The sequence below is a fragment of the Mesoplodon mirus genome (assembly GCF_964341445.2).
Source record: "Mesoplodon mirus genome assembly, chromosome: 6".
Lineage (NCBI taxonomy): Eukaryota > Metazoa > Chordata > Mammalia > Artiodactyla > Ziphiidae > Mesoplodon > Mesoplodon mirus.
Genome location: NC_138982.1, coordinates 118077265 through 118099399, shown reverse-complemented (window position 1 = coordinate 118099399; position 22135 = coordinate 118077265). Strand labels below are relative to the sequence as shown.

General features: G+C 38.3%; 1 protein-coding gene across 2 annotated transcripts; it reads right to left on the bottom strand.

The window, feature by feature from the left end:
• Positions 1 to 1851: 1851 nt before the first annotated feature.
• On the bottom strand, positions 1852 to 21538 carry RBM11 (RNA binding motif protein 11; the record flags this gene model as incomplete). Of its 2 annotated transcripts, none has more annotated exons than XM_082624485.1 (5): positions 21297 to 21538; positions 17693 to 17855; positions 16296 to 16368; positions 4503 to 4599; positions 1852 to 2163 (listed from the first exon to the last, which is right to left on the bottom strand). In XM_082624485.1, exons 1-5 carry the CDS (start codon positions 21390 to 21392, stop codon positions 1852 to 1854), a joined length of 741 nt encoding a protein of 246 aa, XP_082480611.1. In that variant the 5' UTR covers positions 21393 to 21538. The 2 variants fall into 2 exon arrangements, with proteins under 2 accessions (XP_082480611.1, XP_082480612.1); XM_082624486.1 differs by having other exon boundaries at positions 1852 to 2136.
• Positions 21539 to 22135: the final 597 nt, after the last annotated feature.

Genomic DNA, 22135 nt, shown 5'->3' with positions numbered 1-22135 from the left:
TAGGTGAATTTGCCTTCTGCTTGGTTCAAATTGGTTGACTTGGTAGAGTTGATATCCAGATAATTCCTGCCTGTGATGGAAGGAGTTGAAAGAATTACTTGCAACTAAGATTTTAGTTCATGTAACAATATTTCAAGATAATTAAAAAAAATATGCCATCCTACTTGCTAAGATATTTCTTATATATATATTCCCTATAATGTCAATCACAATGAAATAATTTGGGGCTTAGGGAAACTGTAAGGTTTAAGAGTTGAAGAAAAGGCTGAGGTGAAGTTTATGTGTTTAAATATATATTATTTCCTATTTACATAGAAAGATATTTTTCCTTTGGTATGATTCCAAATTGCAAAAGTGTGAATTTAAAAAGAAAAAAAAGGTCATCTTTTTTAGTTTGAATATTCAATAACATGAAGTTATATAGGTCAAGCTACATCAAGAAGAATTTAGTTTTTCATGTTGATCAAATGGAAATAGACTAATATTTACATTTAAAATGCTATTGGGGCTTCCCTGGTGGCACAGTGGTTGAGAGTCCACCTGCCGATGAAGGGGACACGGGTTCGTGCCCCAGTCCAGGAAGATCCCACATGCCATGGAGCAGCGGGGCCCGTTAGCCATGGCCACTGAGCCTGCGCGTCCGGAGCCTGTGCTCGACAACAGGAGAGGCCACAACAGTGAGAGGCCCGCGTACCGCAAAAAAAAACAAAAAACAAAAAACAAAAAACAAAAACAAAAAAAGCTACTGCATTGTATATTTACAAACAAAAGTTAAATTCAGTTACTCATTTTGTTTAAAATATTTTTATTATTTTAAATAATAAATACCTATAAAGTGCTATGCAACATGCAAAAGAAATATCAAAGAATGTCTTTTCCTATTGAATTGGGTGGTTAACCCCCAATGAAGTTGTGCGATCCTTTCAATTAGCTTTAATAAATAAATATTTTCATCATTCTAGTTTATGATGAGCTACAAAGTTAACAAACTCGTCCAAATAAATCATTAATTTTACATGTAGTCTAATTACCTTCTGCAAATAAATGATTCAGAAATAGGAAACTTGATTTGATGATAAACATTAAATATCATACATTAATGAAATATCATTCCATTTATTGTTCATTACCAAGATTTAAATGTGTTGAATACACCCTCTCAAACCCAGTTGGCAAAAGAGCTGGATAATAAATAATGACATAGCCAACTAAAGGCAGGTATTCCTATTTATACACAACATATGAAAAGGACCAAAAACTAGCCATGTGATAATCATCTTTCCTTTGGTATCACTGTGATATATCCTCATTTTATTAAATAAACGTGTATGAGAATAAGGCTCAGAGACAACATATTTAGACATAAAAAATTAAATATTAGTAATAGAGGAAACTAAACTCTGCTTATTCTGTCTTCTTAGGAGAAACATGCAACTCAAATATTTGCACTAGTTTCATTCAGAAAATTGACCACTCCACTTCTCATCTCAGCCTATTTACAGCTGAGGGTTACAGGCGACAGTCAAGCAGAGCATGGTGCCTTATCTATAAGTGCTCAGTAAGTGACTTTTGATTAATATTTTAGCGCAAGTTCATTATAATATTAAAATATTACAACTCAAAGTTCATTTCTTGTTAACAACACCACTACAAATACAAAAAGCACACTATGTTATTTTTAAGTTTTTGTCATTCAAGACAAAAATTGAATAGCAAATCAGAGGTCATATTATTATGTATTTCAAAGAAGACAAGAAAGCCATGGAATTGGTCATTTAGTGGAATACAGAGTTTTCTTCTCTTTTAAGAGAATGAAGACCAGTGTAGATACATTTCATTAGAATGTAAATACTAGTATCTTTTTTTCTTACACTTTCGGAAAGTTTGGCTATATTCATTTCCTCTATTGTTTTCTGTGCTACTATCACTATCACTGGTTTGTTTTTGCCTCTTGCGTTTATTCATCTGATAAAGGTCAGAGTCACTTGGCTGTTGGTGAGCCCATTCATAAGAGCTGGGTCCAGCCTCTAGATCTGGAACACAATTCAGTGAGGAAGACACAGAAGTGCTATTAGGAAGTGGTGCTGTCATCTCATAGTAAGGAAGCTGCAGTGCTGGATTATATGCATGCCACTGCTGTGGAAAAAACCCACATACATTCATCTACCAAAACAAGCCCACAAAGTTAAAAAAAAAAAGAGTTAACAGTTTACATTCATTACACAAATAACTACAAGCAAACCAAACCATGTGTTGGTATAAGAAGGACAGTGACTTTTCATACTAGGGATATGGTAGTTTCCTTAAATGGTTAACATAAAGATTCAAGGTAGTGTTTAGCTTACTACAATACAGATTAGTGCTGTCCTATCGAAATATAATGTAAGCCATGTATGTAGTTTTAAATCTTCTAGTAGCCACAATATGAAAATAAAAATGAAACAGGTGCAATTAAATAAGGTAATTTATTTATCCCAAAATATCCAAAATATTATCATTTCAACAAGTAACGAATATAAAAATTGTTAGAGATATTTTACTTTTTTTATACTAAGTCTTTGAAATTTGGTGTGCCTTTTATAGCATATTTAATTTGGATGGTAAATTTTCATTGAAAATACTTCATCTGAATTTAGATTACATAAAATGTAGGTGAAAAAGTAGATATACTACCCAAGTTCTTTCAAACATACTTAAAAGTTTTGCAATAACTGAATCAAGTCTGTTTTTAAATTTAAATTTTAATTAATTAAAATTAAAAAAAATTTAAAACTCAGCTCCTTATGGATGGCTGATGGCCGCCATATTGTACAGCAGTTTTCAATTGTTAAGATAGACACCTCCTTGTTTTTAAACTAGTTTTTAACTCAAAGTAGATATTAATAGAGATAACATGATCTTGTGTGTGTGTGTGTGTGTGTGTGTATTTCTCATCTCATCAAAGATAAAAAAAAAAGCCAGAAAGAAGATATTGACAGTTTTAGATAAGAACTGGAAGTTTATTAATATCTCACTATAACTAAGAAAAGTTTTTTCTAAAAGTTAAATTATCAAATTTCCTTATGTTTGCAAAGTGAAAATGTCTATTTGAAAAATCTGAAGCTCACAGGTATGTTGGATTTTCGCAAGTAATCACATTCTGTGAATCAGAATACCTGTGTTATAGTCCCACATTTTTTATTAACAAGTTGTATAATCTTGGGCTTGTTGATTAATACTTCTGAACCTCAATTTTATTATGTATAAAATGAGGAGTTAGAAGAAAAAAATTTCATAAGTTCCCCTTTAACAATATAGACCATCATTATGATTTCTACGCCAGAACCGTATTTTTGAGAGTCTTTGGAAATAAAGTAGTTTACTCTATCAGTTGAGAAGCTTTGCCTTTAGTTAAAAGAAGAAATTTATTTTAAAAAATATCCATGTCCAAAGGCAATATATTTGTGATTGATGATTACATTTTACCAAAATATTTCACTAAATGAAATTATTCGATTCTAAAAACATATCTTCTAAAATAGTCATTTTTTCCACTTTTTTAAATTGGAGTATAATTGCTTTACAGTGCTGTGTTAGTTTCTGCTGTACAGTGAAGTGAATCAGCTATATGTATACATGCACCCCCTCCCTCTTGGACCTTCCTTCCCCTCCATCCCACCCATCTAGGTCATCACAGAGCACCGAGCTGAGCTCCCTGTGCTATACAGCAGGTTCCCACTAGCTATCTATTTTACACATGTATTTATGTCAAACCTAATCTCCCAATTGATCCCACCCTCTCCTTCCCCCTCTGTGTCCATGTGTCCATTCTCTACGTTTGCATTTCTATTCCTGCCCTGCAAATAGATTATCTGTACCATTTTTCTAGATTCCACATATATGCGTTAATATACATTTGTTTTTCTCTTTCTGACTTACTTCACTCTGTATGACAGATTCTAGGTCCATCCACACATCTACAAATGACCCAATTTCATTTCCTTTTGTGGCTGAGTAATATTCCATTCTATATATGTGCCACATCTTCTTTATCCATACATCTGTCGATGGACATTTAGGTTGTTTCTATGTTCTGGCTATTGTAAATAGTGCTGCAATGAACCCTGGGGTACATGGGTTATGGGTATATGCCCAGTAGTGGGATTTCTGGGTCATATGGTAGTTCTATTTTTTAGTTTTTTAAGGAGTCTCCATACTGTTTTATACAGTGGCTGTATCAATTTAAATGAGAACTCTATAGTCAAATTTTACTTGTACCATATCTAGTGTATCATCACTAGCACCTGCCCCTTTTCTGTTGACACATTGGCTGTTTGCTTACGTACTATGTGTAGGATTTCAGACGATTGCGTTAGAGCAGACTGCCATTGGGGCATAGAACTCAGGGCAGCTGCTGCCTTCATTCTAGGTTTAGATTTGAGCAGCTTAAGTTCCAAGTAGTTTTCATGTTCTGTATAGTTTGTATCATACTACATATTGAACCAAAGGCATATCAAACTTACCATCTTCGGAAAGAAAAGATATTCCTGAGGTAAAGCTGCATTATTAATTGGAGAGAACTGCATGGGAAAGGAAGTTCTGCCCATGACTTCTTCATTTCTTGGGGGACATAAAAGAAGTAACACAAAGTTAAAATTCCTATGCATACATGTCCTTTATTCTTATAATAAGACAGGTCTTCATAATTTAAAAAAAAAAAAGAGCTTCTCTAAAAGAACTGTATTAAGATAACTTTAAACACACGATCATTATAACACTGATAATGTAGTGACACAGCAGTACTGCAAGTCTTACTAATTACTACATACTGAAATCTCAATATTTAGAGTCACATTTGGCTTTCTGATAGGAAAATGTTAATCAATGTTATAGTTGTATAAAGACAAAGAACACTTAGATATGAAGAAAGCAAAGCAAGTCCTTAATAATCACCAAGGGTACATTCAATCTTCTACAAAAAAAAAAAAAAGTGAAAGGTAGAAATTTTCTCAATTTACTTTTGAAGGAATCTTCACTGTTTAACTACAGAAATTATGTTCTTTCCTAAATGGTCTGCTGATGTTAACATGAACACATAATATTTGCTTATTTCTTCCACACACTATTTAAAACAATACCAATCGCTAATTTAAAGGCAGTAGTGTCCTAAAGTTTTATTTATACATGTAATATTTGCTTCTATCAAGATGTCTAATAAATTCCAATGGTATGCATACTGACTAGACTCTACAGCTAGTCATTAGTCTACTTGCTCCATAGTATTCCACAATTTTAATGCTAATACTACTAATCTTAGGACAGGAAGTTTACTGTGGGGAAGGGTGAAATTAATACAGGCAGGAGGAGGCAAAGGCAAAGGCAGGAGAACAACAGGAAGCAGTCAGATTGATAGGCATTGGTAAGTGGTGAGAGTAGTATCACAGAAGCCAGTGGAAGACGCATTTCATTAAGGAAATAATTAGTGTCGGGTGTTACAGAACAGTAAACTGGGTAAGCACCAAAACTACTCAATTGTTGATCAGAAGGTTCCTGATAACCTTTAAAAGAACAACTTCCACATAACAATGGGGTTAAGAAGTGAATAGGAGGTAAGGATGCGAAAGATAATTTTTCAGTGAGAGGAAGGGGAAAAATATAACAGCATGATTTGGAGGTAGAGTTCAAGGAGATTGGAACATGTGTGTGGGGTAAGTGATGGAAAAAAAAGAGATAAAAAGTGCAATGAAGTTATAGAGTGGGGAAGATACAACCCAGTAACACAGGTGGTGAGATTAGCACCGTTATGAAAACAGCTGTAGACTTTCTAAAACCATTATCTTTCCTATGTGAATCTCAGGGCATGCACAGTTGTCTCCACAGAGGAATCACATGTAAATTGGGAAGAGCTGTGAGTTGAACCATGTCAACTCAAAATTTATATGTTGAAGTCCTAACCCCAAATACTTCAGAATGTGACCTTATTTGGAAATAGCATTGTTGCAGATGTAATTAGCTAAGAGGAGGTCATACTGGAGTAGGATGGGCTAAACAGGTACCCTTACTTATTATAATCAAAAGGGGAAATTTGGAGACAGATGCACACAGGGAGAACACCATATGAAGATGAAGGCAGAGAGCCAGGTGATGCTTGTACAAGCCAAGGAATATCAAAGATTGCCAACAAACCGGGAGAAGCTATGAGAGAGGAACAGAATAGACTTTCTCACAGCCCTCATAAAGAAATCTAGGGGGCATCCGGAAGATGGCGGAAGAGTAAGACGCGGAGATCACCTTCCTCCCCACAGATGCATCAGAAATTCATCTACACGTGGAACAACTCCTACAGAACACTTACTGAACGCTGACAGAAGACCTCAGACCCCCCAAAAGGCAAGAAACTCCCCACATACCTGGGTAGGGCAAAAGAAAAAAAGAATAAACAGAGACAAAAGGATAGGGACGGGACCTGCACCAGTGGGAGGGAGCCGTGAAGGAGGAATGGTTTCCACACACTAGGAAGCCCCTTCGTGGGTGGAGGTGGCGGAGGGGGAAAGCTTCAAAGTAGCGGAGGAGAGCGGAGCAACAGGGGTGCAGAGGGCAAAGCGGAGAGATTCCCGCACAGAGGATCGGTGACCTCAGGCACTCACCAGCCCGAGAGGCTTGTCTGCTCGGCCGCCGGGGCGGGCGGGGCTGGGAGCTGAGGCTCGGGTATTCGGTTTCAGTCGGAGCGCAGGGAGAGGACTGGGGCTGGCGGCGGGAAGAGAGCCTGAAGGGGTTAGTGCACCACAGCTAGCCTGGAGGGAGTCCGGGAAAAGTCTGGAGCTGCCGAAGAGGCAAGAGACTTTTTCTTCCCTCTTGGTTTCCTGGTGCGCGAGGAGAGGGGATTAAGAGCGCTGCTTAAAAGAGCTCCAGAGACAGGCGTGAACCGCGGCTAAAGGCACGGACCCCAGAGACGGGCGTGGGACGCTGGGGCTGCTGCTGCCGCCGCCAAGAGGCCTGTGTGCGAGCGCAGGTCACTGTCCACGCCCCCTTTCCGGGGAGTCTGTGCAGCCCGCCACTGCCGGGGTCCCGGGATCCAGGGACGGCTTCCCCGGGAAAGCGAACGGAGCGCCTCGGGCTGGTGCAACGTCACGCCGGCCTCTGCCGCCGCAGGCTCGCCCCGCACTCTGTGCCCCTCCCTCCCCTCGGCCTGAGTGAGCCAGAGCCCCCGAATCAGCGGCTCCTTTAAACCCGTCCTGTTTGAGCGAAGAACAGACGCCCTCCGGCGACCTACACGGAGAGGCGGGGCCATATCCAAAGCTGAGACCCGGGAGCTGTGCGAACAAAGAAGAGACAGGGAAATCTCTCTGTGCAGCCTCAGAAGCAGCGGATTAAAGCTCCACAATCAACTTGATGTACCCTGCATCTGTGGAATACATGAATAGACAACGAATTATCCCAAATTGAGGAGGTGGACTTTGAGAACAAGATTTAAGATTTTTTCCCCTTTTCCTCTTTTTACAACGAATTATCCCAAATTGAGGAGGTGGACTTTGAGAGCAAGATTTAAGACTTTTTCCCCTTTTCCTCTTTTTACAACGAATTATCCCAAATTGAGGAGGTGGACTTTGAGAGCAAGATTTACGATTTTTTTCCCCTTGTTCTCTTTTTGTAAATGTGTATGTGTATGCTTCTGTGTGAGATTTTCTCTGTATAGCTTTGCTTCCACCATTTGTCCCAGGGTTCTATCCGTGCGTTTTTTTTAAATTTTTTTTAATAATTACTTTTTTATTTTACTAACGCTACTATATTTTATCATACTTTATTCTATTTTAAATTATCTTCTCTCTTTCTCTTTTTCCTACCTCCCCTTCCTCCCTCCCTTCCCCCTTTCTTTCTTTCTTTCTTTCCTTCCACCCTCCTTCCTGTCTTTCTCTCTTTCTTTATTTCTTTCCTTCCTCCCTCCCTCTGTTTCTCCGTTTTTCTTTCTTTCCTTCCTCCCTCCCTCCCTCCCTCCTTTCTTTCTTTCTTTCTTCCTTCCTTCCTTTCTTTCCTTCTTTCTTTCTCTCTTTCTTTCTTCTACTAATTTTTTCTTTCTACCTTTTCTCCCTTTTGTTCTGAGCCGGGTAGATGGAAGGCTCTTGGTGCTGCAGCCAGGAGTCAGTGCTGTGCCTCTGAAGTGGGAGACCCAACTTCACGACATGGGTCCACAAGAGACCTCCCAGCTCCACATAATATCAAGCAGCGAAAATCTCCCAGAGATCTCCATCTCAACACCAGCACCCAGCTTCACTCAACGACCAGCAAGCTACAGTGCTGGTCGTCCTATGCCAAGCAACTAGCAAGACAGGTACACAACCCCACCCATTAGCAGAGAGGCTGCCTAAAAACATAATAAGGCCACAGGCACCCCAAAACACACTACTAGACGTGGACCTGTCCACCGGAAAGACAAGATCGAGCCTCATCCACCAGAACACAGGCACTAGTCCCCTCCACCAGGAAGCCTACACAACCCACTGAAACAACGTTAGCCACTGGGGACAGACACCAAAAACAACGGGAACTACGAATCTGCAGCCTGCAAAAAGGAGACCCCAAACACAGTAAGATAAGCAAAATGAGAAGACAGAAAAACACATAGCAGGTGACGGAGCAAGATAAAAACCCACCAGACCTAACAAATGAAGAGGTAATAGGCATTCTACCTGAAAAACAATTCAGAATAATGATAGTAAAGATGATCCAAAATCTTGGAAATAGAATAGACAAAATGCAAGAAACAGTTAACAAGGACCTAGAAGAACTAAAGATGAATCAGGCATCTATTATAAACACAATTGATGAAATGAAAAATACTCTAGATGGGATCAATAGTGGAATAACTGAGGCAGAAGAACAGATAACTGACATGGAAGATAAAATAGTGGAAATAACTGCTGCAGAGCAGAATAAACAAAAAAGAATGAAAAGAACAGAGGACAGTCTCAGAGACCTCTGGGACAACATTAAACGCACCAACATTCGAATTATAGGGGTTCCAGCAGAAGAAGAGAAAAAGAAAGGGACTGAGAAAATATTTGAAGAGATTATAATTGAAAACTTCCCTAATATGGGAAAGGAAATAGTTAATCAAGTCCAGGAGGCACAGAGAGTCCCATACATAATAAATCCAAGGAGAAATATTCCAAGAAACATATTAATCAAACTGTCAAAAATTAAACACAAATAAATCATATTAAAAGCAGCAAGGGAAAAACAACAAATAACACACAGGGAATCCCCATCAGGTTAACAGCTGATCTCTCAGCAGAAACTCTACAAGCCAGAAGGGAGTAGCAAGACATATTTAAAGTGATGAAAGAGAAAAACCTGCAACCAAGATTACTCTACCCAGCAAGGATCTCATTCAGATTTGATGGAGAAATTAAAACGTTTACAGACAAGCAAAAGCTGAGAGAGTTCAGCACCACCAAACCAGCTTTACAACAAATGCTAAAGGAACTTCTCTAGGCAAGAAACACTACAGAAGGAAAATACCTACAATAACGAACCCAAAGCAATTAAGGAAATGGGAATAGGAACATACATATCAATAATTACCTTAAATATAAATGGACTAAATGCTCCCACCAAAAGACACAGATTGGCTGAATGGATACAAAAACAAGACCCATATATATGCTGTCTACAAGAGACCCACTTCAGACCTAGAGACACATACAGATTGAAAGTAAGGGGATGGAAAAAGATATTCCATGCAAATGGATATCAAAAGAAAGCTGGAATAGCAATTCTTATATCAGACAAAATAGACTTTAAAATAAAGACTATTAGAAGAGACAAAGAAGGACACTACATAATGATCAAGGGATCGATCCAAGAAGAAGATATAACAATTGTAAATATTTATGCACCCAACATAGGAGCACCTCAATACATAAGGCAAATACTAACAGCCATAAAAGGGGAAATCGACAGTAACACAATCATAGTAGGGGACTTTAACACACCACTTTCACCAATGGACAGATCATCCAAAATGAAAATAAATAAGGAAACACGAGCTTTAAATGATACATTAAACAAGATGGACTTAATTGATACTTACAGGACATTCCATCCAAAAACAACAGAATACACATTTTTCTCAAGTGCTCATGGAACATTCTCCAGGATAGATCATATCTTGGGTCACAAATCAAGCCTTGGTAAATTTAAGAAAATTGAAATCATATCAAGTATCTTTTCTGACCACAATGCTATGAGACTAGACATCAATTATAGGAAAAGATCTGTAAAAAATACAAACACATGGAGGATACACAATACACTAGTTAATAATGAAGTGATCACTGAAGAAATCAAAGAGGAAATAAAAAAATACCTAGAAACAAATGACAATGGAGACACGACGACCCAAAACCTATGGGACACAACAAAAGCAGTTCTAAGGGGGAAGTTTATAGCAATACAATCCCACCTTAAGAAACAGGAAACAGCTCGAGTAAACAACCTGACCCTGAACCTAAAGCAATTAGAGAAAGAAGAACAAAAAACCCCCAAAGTTAGCAGAAGGAAAGAAATCATAAAAATCAGATCAGAAATAAATGAAAAAGAAATGAAGGAGATGATAGCAAAGATCAATAAAACTAAAAGCTGGTTCTTTGTGACGATAAACAAAATTGATTAACCATTAGCCAGACTCATCAAGAAAAAAAGAGAGAAGACTCAAATCAATAGAATTAGAAATGAAAAAGGAGAAGTAACAACTGACACTGCAGAAATACAAAAGATCATGAGAGATTACTACAAGCAACTCTATGCCAATAAAATGGACAACCTGGAAGAAATGGACAAATTCTTAGAAAAGCACAACTTTCTGAGACTGAACCAGGAAGAAAATATAAACAGACGAATCACAAGCACTGAAATTGAAACTGTGATTAAAAATCTTCCAACAAACAAAAGCCCAGGACCAGATGGCTTCACAGGCGAATTCTATGAAACATTTAGAGAAGAGCTAACACCTATCCTTCTCAAACTCTTCCAAAATATAGCAGAGGGAGGAGCACTCCCAAACTCATTCTACGAGGCCACCATCACCTTGATACCAAAACCAGGCAAGGATGTCACAAAGAAAGAAAACTACAGGCCAATATCACTGACGAACATAGATGCAAAAATCCTCAACAAAATACTAGCAAACAGAATGCAACAGCCCATTAAAAGGATCATACACCATGATCAAGTGGGGTTTATTCCAGGAATGCAAGGATTCTTCAATATATGCAAATCAATCAACGTGATACACCATATTAACAAATTGAAGGAGAAAAACCATATGATCATCTCAATAGATGCAGAGAAAGCTTTCAACAAAATTCAACACCCATTTATGATAAAAACCCTGCAGAAAGTAGGCATAGAGGGAACTTTCCTCAACATAATAAAGGCCATATATGACAAACCCACAGCCAGCATCGTCCTCAATGGTGAAAAACTGAAACCATTTCCACTAAGATCAGGAACAAGACAAGGTTGCCCACTCTCACCACTCTTACTCAACATAGTTTTGGAAGTTTTAGCCACAGCAATCAGAGAAGAAAAGGAAATAAAAGGAATCCAAATTGGAAAAGAAGAAGTAAAGCTGTCACTGTTTGCAGATGACATGATACTACACATAGAGAATCCTAAAGATGCTACCAGAAAACTACTAGAGCTAATTAATGAATTTGGTAAAGTAGCAGGATACAAAATTAATGCACAGGAATCTCTGGCATTCCTGTACACTAATGATGAAAAATCTGAAAGTGAAATCAAGAAAACACTCCCATTTACCATTGCAACAAAAAGAAAAAAATATCTAGGAATAAACCTACCTAAGGAGACAAAAGACCTGTATGCAGAAAATTATAAGACACTGATGAAAGAAATTAAACATGATACAAATAGATGGAGAGATATACCATGTTCCTGGATTGGAAGAATCAATATTGTGAAAATGACTCTACTACCCAAAGCAATCTACAGATTCAATGCAATCCCTATCAAACTACCACTGGCATTTTTCACAGAACGAGAACAAAAAATTTCAAAATTTGTTTGGAAAAACAAAAGACCCCGAATAGCCAAAGCAATCTTGAGAACGAAAAACGGAGCTGGGGGAATCAGGCTCCCTGACTTCAGGCTCTACTACAAAGCTACAGTAATCAAGACAAGTGTGGTACTGGCACAAAAACAGAAAGATAGATCAATGGAACAGGATAGAAAGCCCAGAGATAAACCCACGCACATATGGTCAACTTATCTTTGATAAAGGAGGCAGGAATGTACAGTGGAGAAAGGACAGCCTCTTCAATAAGTGGTGCTGGGAAGACTGGACAGGGACATGTAAAAGTATGAGATTAGATCATTCCCTAACACCACACACAAAAATAAGCTCAAAATGGATTAAAGACCTAAATGTAAGGCCAGACACTATCAAACTCTTAGAGGAAAACATAGGCAGAACACTCTATGACATAAATCACAGCAAGATCCTTTTGGACCCACCTCCTAGAGAAATGGAAATAAAAAGAAAGATAAACAAATGGGACCTAATGAAACTTCAAAGCTTTTGCACAGCAAAGGAAACCATAAACAAGACCAAAAGACAACCCTCAGAATGGGAGAAAATATTTGCAAATGAAGCAACTGACAAAGGATTAATCTCCAATATTTACAATCAGCTCATGCAGCTCAATATCAAAAAAACAAACAACCCCATACAAAAATGGGCCGAAGACCTAAAGAGACATTTCTTCAAAGAAGATATACAGACTGCCAACAAACACATGAAAGAATGCTCAACATCATTAATCATTAGAGAAATGCAAATCAAAAGTCCAATGAGATATCATCTCACACCAGTCAGAATGGCCATCATCAAAAAATCTAGAAGCAATAAATGCTGGAGAGGGTGTGGAGAAAAGGGAACACTCTTGCACTGCTGGTGGGAATGTGTATTGGTACAGCCACTATGGAGAACAGTATGGAGGTTCCTTAAAAAACTAAAAATAGAACTACCATATGACCCAGCAATCCCACTACTAGGCACATACCCTGAGAAAACCATAATTCAAAAAGAGACATGTACCAAAATGTTCATTTCAGCTCTATTCACAATAGCCCGGAGCTGGAAACAACCTAAGTGTCCATCATCAGATGAATGGATAAAAAAGATGTGGCATATATATACAATGGAATATTACTCAGCCATAAAAAGAAACGAAATTGAGCTATTTGTAATGAGGTGGATAGACCTAGAGTCTGTCATACAGAGTGAAGTAAGTCAGAAAGAGAAAGACAAATACCGTATGCTAACACATATATATGGAATTTAAGGAAAAAAATGTCATGAAGAACCTAGGGGTAAAACAGGAATAAAGACACAGACCTACTTGAGAATGGACTTGAGGATATGGCAAGGGTGAAGGGTAAGCTGTGACATGGACATGGACATATATACAGTACCAAATGTAAGGTAGATAGATAGTGGGAAGCAGCCGCATAGCACATGGAGATCAGCTCGGTGCTTTGGGACCGCCTGGAGGGGTGGGATAGGGAGGGTGGGAGGGAGAGAGACGCAAGAGGGAAGGGATGTGGGAACAGATGTATATATATGACTGATTCACTTTGTTATAAAGCAGAAACTAAAAAAAAAAAAAAAGAAATCTAGCAGACACCTTGATCTTGGACTTTGAGGCTTCAGAACTGTGAGAGAATTCATTTCTGTGTTTAAGCACTCTGTTTGCAGCACTTTTTATGGTAGCCTTAGCATGCTAATACAGGAACTATTTATTAAAAACAGAACTATTTATTGCCTAAGAGGCAATAACAAGCACAAAAACCCATTTCCAAGAAAGACTATAAGGTATAACAAGTGCACCATTTTTCTCTGCACAACACTTCTAGAACATGATAACCTTTTCCCATTCTTCCTTTATAATGCAGCACATACTAGAAGAATAAGGTACAACCAGTGAAGTGGAGTATTATGGAATATACACATATTTCTGATCTTCTACCCTAGAATTTGTGATGATTAAAAGTACATCAAACGTAAGTAGAGAATGCGAGTTACTCCCATCTTCTAGCTGTTTATCTAGTCTTTCTTCTTCTGTCCCAAACCTAGCAATAGCTTTTTTCCAAACTCCTGAGAAAAAAGAGGTATCTTTTGCCACTAGAAGAAGAGGGGAAGCTTTTATATTACATAAATGGCTCAATTCATGAGTCCATAGTTCCTCTCATATGAAGGAAGTGAATCACTACCTCTTTTTGCTAACATTCGCTGAAAGTATTAACTGGATACTTGCCATGTGCTCAGTATTTTAAATATCTTGAATTTATTATAAAATTTAATTCTCACAATAACCTTCTGAGGTACTATCCTCATTTTAGAGATGGGGTACAGTGTGATAATCTGTCCAAGGTTAATAAAGTGACAGAGGCAGGATTCAAATTCAGGCAGTCTGGTTTCAGTACCTATTTTGTCTTTATTTCACTGATAAAGAAATGTTGGGGAGAATGAAGACATGGAGCACACCGCGTTACACTTGGAGTGCAGTACTTCTCCTAAAGATAAGACTGGGACATCGTCAGTTCTAAGAGGCCACTCTTCCATGCCTAGGAGGGCTGATATAGTTAGCAGGCATGGGAGGTTCAGCTGTTGTTAGCCTACTGGAGAATACTCAGTTCTGCTACAGAAAACAAGAAAAAAACAGGGATGGATGAAACTCACAAGAAATGCTTAGGGTAGCCTTTAAGTAAGCTACACTGATGCAGCTGATGCAGCAGAGAAACAGGGTCTACGAATATTAGTGTAGCCAGAACTCAGCTAAAACGAGTTTATGAGATAGCAATGAAACTGTGTTAGAAACAGAATAAGCAAGTGGCTTGGGAGACACAGGCAGAATTCATAATACATATTAAATATGCATAATAAATAACTTAGTATGTTTTAAGAGATGCCACAGATAGATCCAATAGAAAATATGATGGAATAAGATTGTTACTCATAGAAAGAAAGGGAAGGAAATACCTAGTCCTTATCATGGCACCTATGGGCTAACAGTTTTGCTGCTTTTCTTGTTTTTGTTCTGCCTAAGAAACTCAGATAGAACCTGTGAGCATCTAGCTCCTTCTGTAGCCAGGTGTATTTGCCCCTATGTCTTTTTTTTTTTTTTTTTTTTTTTTTGCGGTACGCAGGCCTCTCACTGTTGTGGCCTCTCCCGTTGCGGAGCACAGGCTCTGGACGCGCAGGCTCAGCCGCCATGGCTCACGGGCCTAGCCGCTCCACGGCATGTGGGATCTTCCCGGACCGGAGCACGAACTCGTGTCCCCTGCATTGGCAGGCGGACTCTCAACCACTGCGCCACCAGGGAAGCCCACCCCTATGTCTTTTTGAGAGAGCAAGTGAGTGAAACTAGCTCCGGGAACTTTCTATCTGAATGGAATTCGTTACTCAAACCTCAACTCTAGGGTTCATGACCACACTATCAGTGGGAAAGGTTGATGCAGCACAGAGAGAAACAGGGCATATGAATACTAGTGTAATCAGAACTCAGCTAGTATGCTCCTTTCACCCATTTATGCTAACTATCCAGTATCTTTCCTTTTGCTTTTCACTATCCAGTATCTTTCCTTTTGCTTTTGACTGCATCTTTTAAATTGTTTTACTAAATGGTGTTATTTGAGCATCTTATTTGGTTGGGAGACTTTCTGTTCCATGACCTTTGGGATAGCTGAACTGAGAGTGTCCTTGCAGGCTACCATTGCATTGAGAAATCAGCCTACACAAAACTTGAGAATATTTTGAAAATTACCATAGAGAAGTTTTTAAAAATAGTAACATAAACAGTAGAGTGGCTTAATGTCAGAAGGCTTAATTTTAAGCCTAGCAACTATCACTTTTTCATCTTTGTGCCCTTGGCAATTAGTTAACTTTTGCATCTCTATGTTTATTCAAGTATAAAATATGGATAATAGTGACTCTGTGATCCATCGCAATGAGACTCTGGATGCTTAAGTGATTTAACAGTTATGAAAAGTACACAGTAACCTATAAAGAATGCCACAAATATATATCTCTCCCACCTACTGCAGAAAATATTGACTAAACTTTAAATGAAAATATTTTCTGTCACTTTTCATGTTTTTAGGAAAAATGAATTCCTTAATATTATCCTATGCCTAAAGAATAAGGTTTTACAGTAGTCCAGAATATATAAGAACCCTTCCTGGCGTGAGACCATATTTATTTGCTTTACCTTTGTGAAAAAAATATTTTTAATTACCTGTAGCTGTGTGAATTTATCTTGACACAGCTCTCAAAACTTTGGTTAGCTGGATCACAACAGCGAGAGCTCCCTTTAAAAGAAACAGAATAACAGATTACTTCATGTTACAAGTTTTTGGAGTTCTCACATTAAACCATTTAAAAAAATTCCATATAAGATACATGAATATATCTTTGATCTCCCAAGTAATATTTATAGGTTGTTTACATCACTATAAATGGCTAAATTATAACCAAGCTTTGTCCAAAGCAATGGGGGTAGAAAATAATTATATTGACATGGGGCCATATAAGACAGGTGACGCTATTTGGTTCTACACACCTGGAAACTAAAAATGTCAAATACACACCTGGAAACTAAAAATGGCAAATAATCAGTGTTATTTGCCTCCTGCATAGAAGGCATGAGTTCTCTAAACTGTACTGACAAAAGTGAATGCAACCTGACAGAGGATAATGAGCAGCTGGCTGGGGATGTGTCAGAACATGATATGGCCTGGCCCGTTTTACCAGTCAGTATGAGTTAACGGGACAGTACATGAGAGCATGATGCAACCAATTAATTATCTTTGCAAAAACAAAACAAAATGAAATGCAAAGTTATGCTTTTACTTTGCAACAAGGCATTGTTTCCTTATTCTTATTTATTTTTTTTAGTATAGCAAGAAGAATAAAAACCAAACAAACAAGAGATACATCAATAAACCTGAATCATTAGGGGAAGTAGGCAACATAAGCATTGCAAACATTGCAGCAAAAGCATAAGCATTGCCTCTATCAGTCCCTCAAACTATGAAAGGGCTAGAGCAATAGTACAATGTTCTCTGGGCATCTAATCAAAGATGATCAGTTCTTGACATGTAGCAGGAGAAGGCGTTTGAGGCCGTTCATGTCAGGAAGCTTTCTTCCATTAAGGGTCAGCCTTTGGCCAGCTGCTTTTACAGGGACTCAGATCCAGGGTGATATGTATAGCACGGTAACACCAGGAGAAGGACTAGGCACCCACCCTATCCTCCAAATAGTAGATATTTGATACCATTGACAAGAAGATCAGCAAATAGCCTTGCTATATAGAAGCTAGAGTTGTGTGTCCCCAGTTCATTTAGATTTGTTTAATTCTTAACAGCCAATAGCAACTATCATAGCTATTTGCTGGCTGACATTAAAATAGAACATTTAAATTTTTAATACAGAAAAGATGCTATAGAGTTGGCAACCTAATTGGTAATATTAACTATTGCATAACATTATGAATGTGTTCTGAGAAATTTTAAGAGACTACAGGGGCACTCTTTTGGTCTTAGGCTATAATATAGAAAATAAAAATGTTTACACCTCTGGGAACAGCACCACCAACAAAACACGCTTGGAAGATTCATCAGTGACAAAACCTACCAAATCGATACTGCACATTAATTGGTCTTCCATATAAACGAATTCCATTCAGCAAAGCTATGGCATAAGACACCGATTCTGGGTGTTTAAAGCAGACAAAACCAAAAGACTTCGGCTTTCCTTCTCTGTCTTTGCAGATAGTCACTTTGGTTAATGGCCCAGCCTGTAAGAAACTTAAAAATTATTTTCTCATAAATCTAAGGATTTTTTTTACACTGAGAAAATCAAGTATACTCAACTTTAGACTAAAAAAAAATCTGTTAGCAATAACAGCTTTATGTAGCTCTGTTAATAATGTATTTCCCTAACAATAAATATCATACTTACACTTTCTTGGCATTTTTCTGGCTCATTAAAAAACATTTATGGTGTTAAGATCAGGAAATTTTAGGTAATAGTTCCAAATCTTAAAAGGAAAGATATGTTACCTTTATGTTAGGCCTAACAAAACAATTTAGAGTGCATTTAAATCTAAGGTTAAAATACTACTTTGTCTCCACACATATTAGCAGTGTATAACTCAAAAATAAGTGAAATGACAAACCCAATGTTCTTTGACTTATCATAAAGAAACCGGTAACATTACATCAAAGCCTAATTTCTTCTGACAAGATTAAACATTTTCACAGGAGAAACTAAATTTTTGATCTGTATAGAAACTGTATTTTGATCTGGTAATCCCATTTGGTAAATATTCCCAAAGGGAAAAATGTTTTAATATGTTTAAAACTTTTAGGTAGGTGCATTATTTATAAGAATGAAAAATGAGGAAGGCTCTAAATCCAACAACAGGAGAATATTACTCCATGTTGTATTATTAAAATAGAATAAAATAAATTGAAAATATTCAGATTTTATTGAAATAAAACCTATAACTAGCAATACAGAGTAAAAAAGCAGAGCCAACTATTGTAAAATGTGTTAATTACAACCAAAAGAATATTACCTCTCCACCATGATAGTGATTTGAGTTAATGCTCACCAAGACTCACAATAGCTAAGAGTTAATGGTGAACGGCTCATAGTTTTCCATTGCACTTTAATGATTGATTACTGATCTCTGTTGAGTTCGATAAGTATATTAAGAAATTGTTTTTAGTCTAAAGAAAAATGTTAATTATCGTCTTCAAAATGATGCTGTATTTTAAGGTTCAATCTTTTTTTATTCTCTACTTTCCCAGAGAGTAGCTCATCCTCCCTTCTGTCTTCAAGAGCCACTGCATCAACAAATCTATTTTTCCCACTCATGCCTCATTCATGGAGACAGTCTCCTAGAGACCTCCATGTGATTGTGTTTCAAACTCAACATATTTGAAACTGAATTCATTATCTTTCCCCTTGGAATCTCTACTTCAGTATTTCTTGGTTAAAAGTACAAAGATATTGAAACTGATTTTCACTCTTCCAAGGATAAGCAGAAATTTGAAAGAAACCAGTAAAAAGGATAACTATATATAGTAATAAAATAAATCAAGTTTAATCAGTACTTTTCCACTGCTGATATTAAATATATGAAATCGCAAACGGACAGAATGTGCTTACATGCTTTGAGTTTCACAAATTCAAAACTATGCCCGTGCATTTTTAAAGATAAAGTCCAACAAGAAGGCTTGCTGGTAGCAATAATCACATCAAAACTTTTTAGTCTCTTTAAAACAGAATGAAACACATAAACAGTGTGGCCAGTTGTCAAGATCTGCTAACTTCTGTTGGGTTGAAGCCTTCCTAAAAGATATCTCACTTTAGCAAATTCCTCTAGAATACAGAAGGGCTTAGGCAAAAATACAAACGTATGCTTGGTTGTCTGAACTGTTAAAAGAGATGAATATTTTGTTTAGGGAGAAATTATAAACAATGAGATCTACCTATCTATCTTGTAGATCCACATACAACTGATATAGATCCAGTCCCTACTGACTAGAAATAATATATGTGCATGGGGGCCTTCATGCCTATCCCATTCCCCTCATCAGTCCCCTCTGTTCCTTTTTTGTTGGCCCAACAAAAAGAACTGTACTTTTTCTTTCTTTCTCTCTCTCTTCCCCTCCTTCCCTCCCTTCCTCCCTCTCTCCCTACCTTCCTTCCCCCCTCCCTTTTTTTAAGTTAAAATGATAAGTTTCAAGTAATACTGGGAGAAAAAATAACCATAGGACAAGACAAGTATTAGAGTAGATTAAAAAGGATGAGTTTAAAAACGATGGCAAGTTAGAAGAATAAGAATAAAAGCCTTAAAATCAACAATATTTTTCAAATAATAAAAATGCTTTATGTCCAGGAAAGGAAACTGAGTTCCTGGAGGAAATTCTATCAAATTGGGTGTATCTGTAATTAACAGAGGGGTGCTTTAGTTCAGAGATGAAGGTAGAGCCTTTCAGAAACTACATAAAGAACGCCTTTCACCTCCAGTACTCATACTTAGCCTTTGATATTTAGTTTTGCTATTGCTCCCTTTGAACTTGCCCTTATTCTGATAGGAGGAAGTCACTCTTGATTTCTCTTGATGTTAGTACCAGTAGTATTATTGATAGTAATAGTAGTGACATTAGTGGTGGCAGCAGCAGCAAACACTTAGTAAGGGCCAGGTTCAGTTTTGTTTTATCTGGATTCGTTTATTCAATCTTCACACCACATCATATTGTGGATACTATTACTCCCATTGACATTTGAGGAAACTGGGCACTGAGCTATTCATTTACTTGGCCAAAGTCACATTGCTGACATCAGAATTCACACTCTAAACAACTTTTCTATACTATGTGTCCCTCTTTTTTGCAGATTATCTTAAATCATGGTAATTAATTTGAAATTTCTCCTTTTAGGAAGACCAAGGGCTGTCTCTTAAATTTGTATGTCCAGCACCTTCCTTACTGTTTGTCACATAATTGTGGATCATTAAATGGTTAAATGAATGGCTGAATGAAGACATCTCTTTAGCAAGTGAGACCTATGTGTATACAGTAGGTGAGTGTTTACAGGAGACAGGAGTTTTAATCCTGGAGGTACCAGGTCTGGAAAAGTTTTCATAAGATCCTCTTGGTATGAAATAAAGGGAACTGGCCAGGAAATCAATTGGTCACAGTCGTGATTTGGCTGCCCCAATCATTTCAAATCTCATTTATCATTCTGGAGTAAAAATACTTGCCGTGTAAAAGGGCTTGGGGGAAAAAGTAATGTATATGGAAACATGTTAAAATATATTCCTCTCATTTCGCGGGATGTAAGGCGTGAGGTGCTTATTACCTGAAGCAAGACAGTGACAGGGCTGTTTTGTGTTTTGCCTGAACACACCCAAGGCCCAGGCAGCCTCTGAAAAGCCCTTACTCAGGGCTGGGGGTTGAAGGGAGCCCAGTCACTGCTCACCCCAGGACTCTGCAGTGGGGATGGGATGCGGAACGGATGGGGAAGGGGCGCACTCTGTCACTTCACTACCCAGTTGCTCACCTGGTGACAGGTGCGCCAAAGCGGAACTAAATTAAAACCAAGGCACAGGATGGGGCGGGAAGAGGGCCGGGCTCCGGATGGTTCAGGTGCGGCCCGCCCCTCTGGCTGCGCTTCCGGCTCGACGCGCCCCGCCCCTCAGCCACCCATTCTCAGCCGACAGTACCTGAAGGAACAGCTCGTAAAGAATCTCTTCCCGCACTCGGGCCTCTAAATTTCCCACAAACACCGTCCTGTCGGCTTCCTCCTGAGCAGGGAACATGCCTTCGCCTCGGCCCAAGAACTGAGGAGGCCTCGAGACGACGCCCCCTCTCCTCACCAGCGGAGCCGGCTACGGGAGTAAGCGCGCAAAGGGCGGAGCGAGGCTGCGGCGACTCGCCCCCAGCACCCCGTGGTTACCGCCCAGCGCGCCTTCGCCACGCCCCGGATCCGGCTGGGACCTTGGGAGAGTGGGTGAGAATAAGTAAGATTAGTGTGCAAGGGGCGTTGACCTCTTGCTTATGGAGGTTCCTTCATTTTCCAGGGCACGACATTATGAATTGATTTTGGATTTATTCAACAAACATTTTAAATAAAATGACTATAGAGGTGATTTAAAACATACTAACTTCATTACAGAAGCTCCCAGGCTAAGGGGGAAGACTAATTTCTTTGCTTCCAAAGAGTAAATGAATAAATCATTGGGATTTGAAGTTTGTATTCTTCATAAAACACTTTTTGAAAGTGAGTGCATGCATGCATGCATGCATGGATGTGGATACAGTAGAGTACTAGAATTAGTTTATTTACCTAGGAAGCGCTCCCTAGTGAAGTCTTGGAAAATGGACACAGGTTTTAAGTGGACTGCAGAAGGCATTTGAACTTAAGAAAACAGACTATACCAAGGAATACTGGAAAGGATATAGCAAGTTTTGTTACTGAAGTCAGAATTCTTGAGGATGGCTGCTGGGTGATTGTAGTAGGATCCAATGTTTGTATTTTGTATCAGGGCTGTACTTTGTAAGC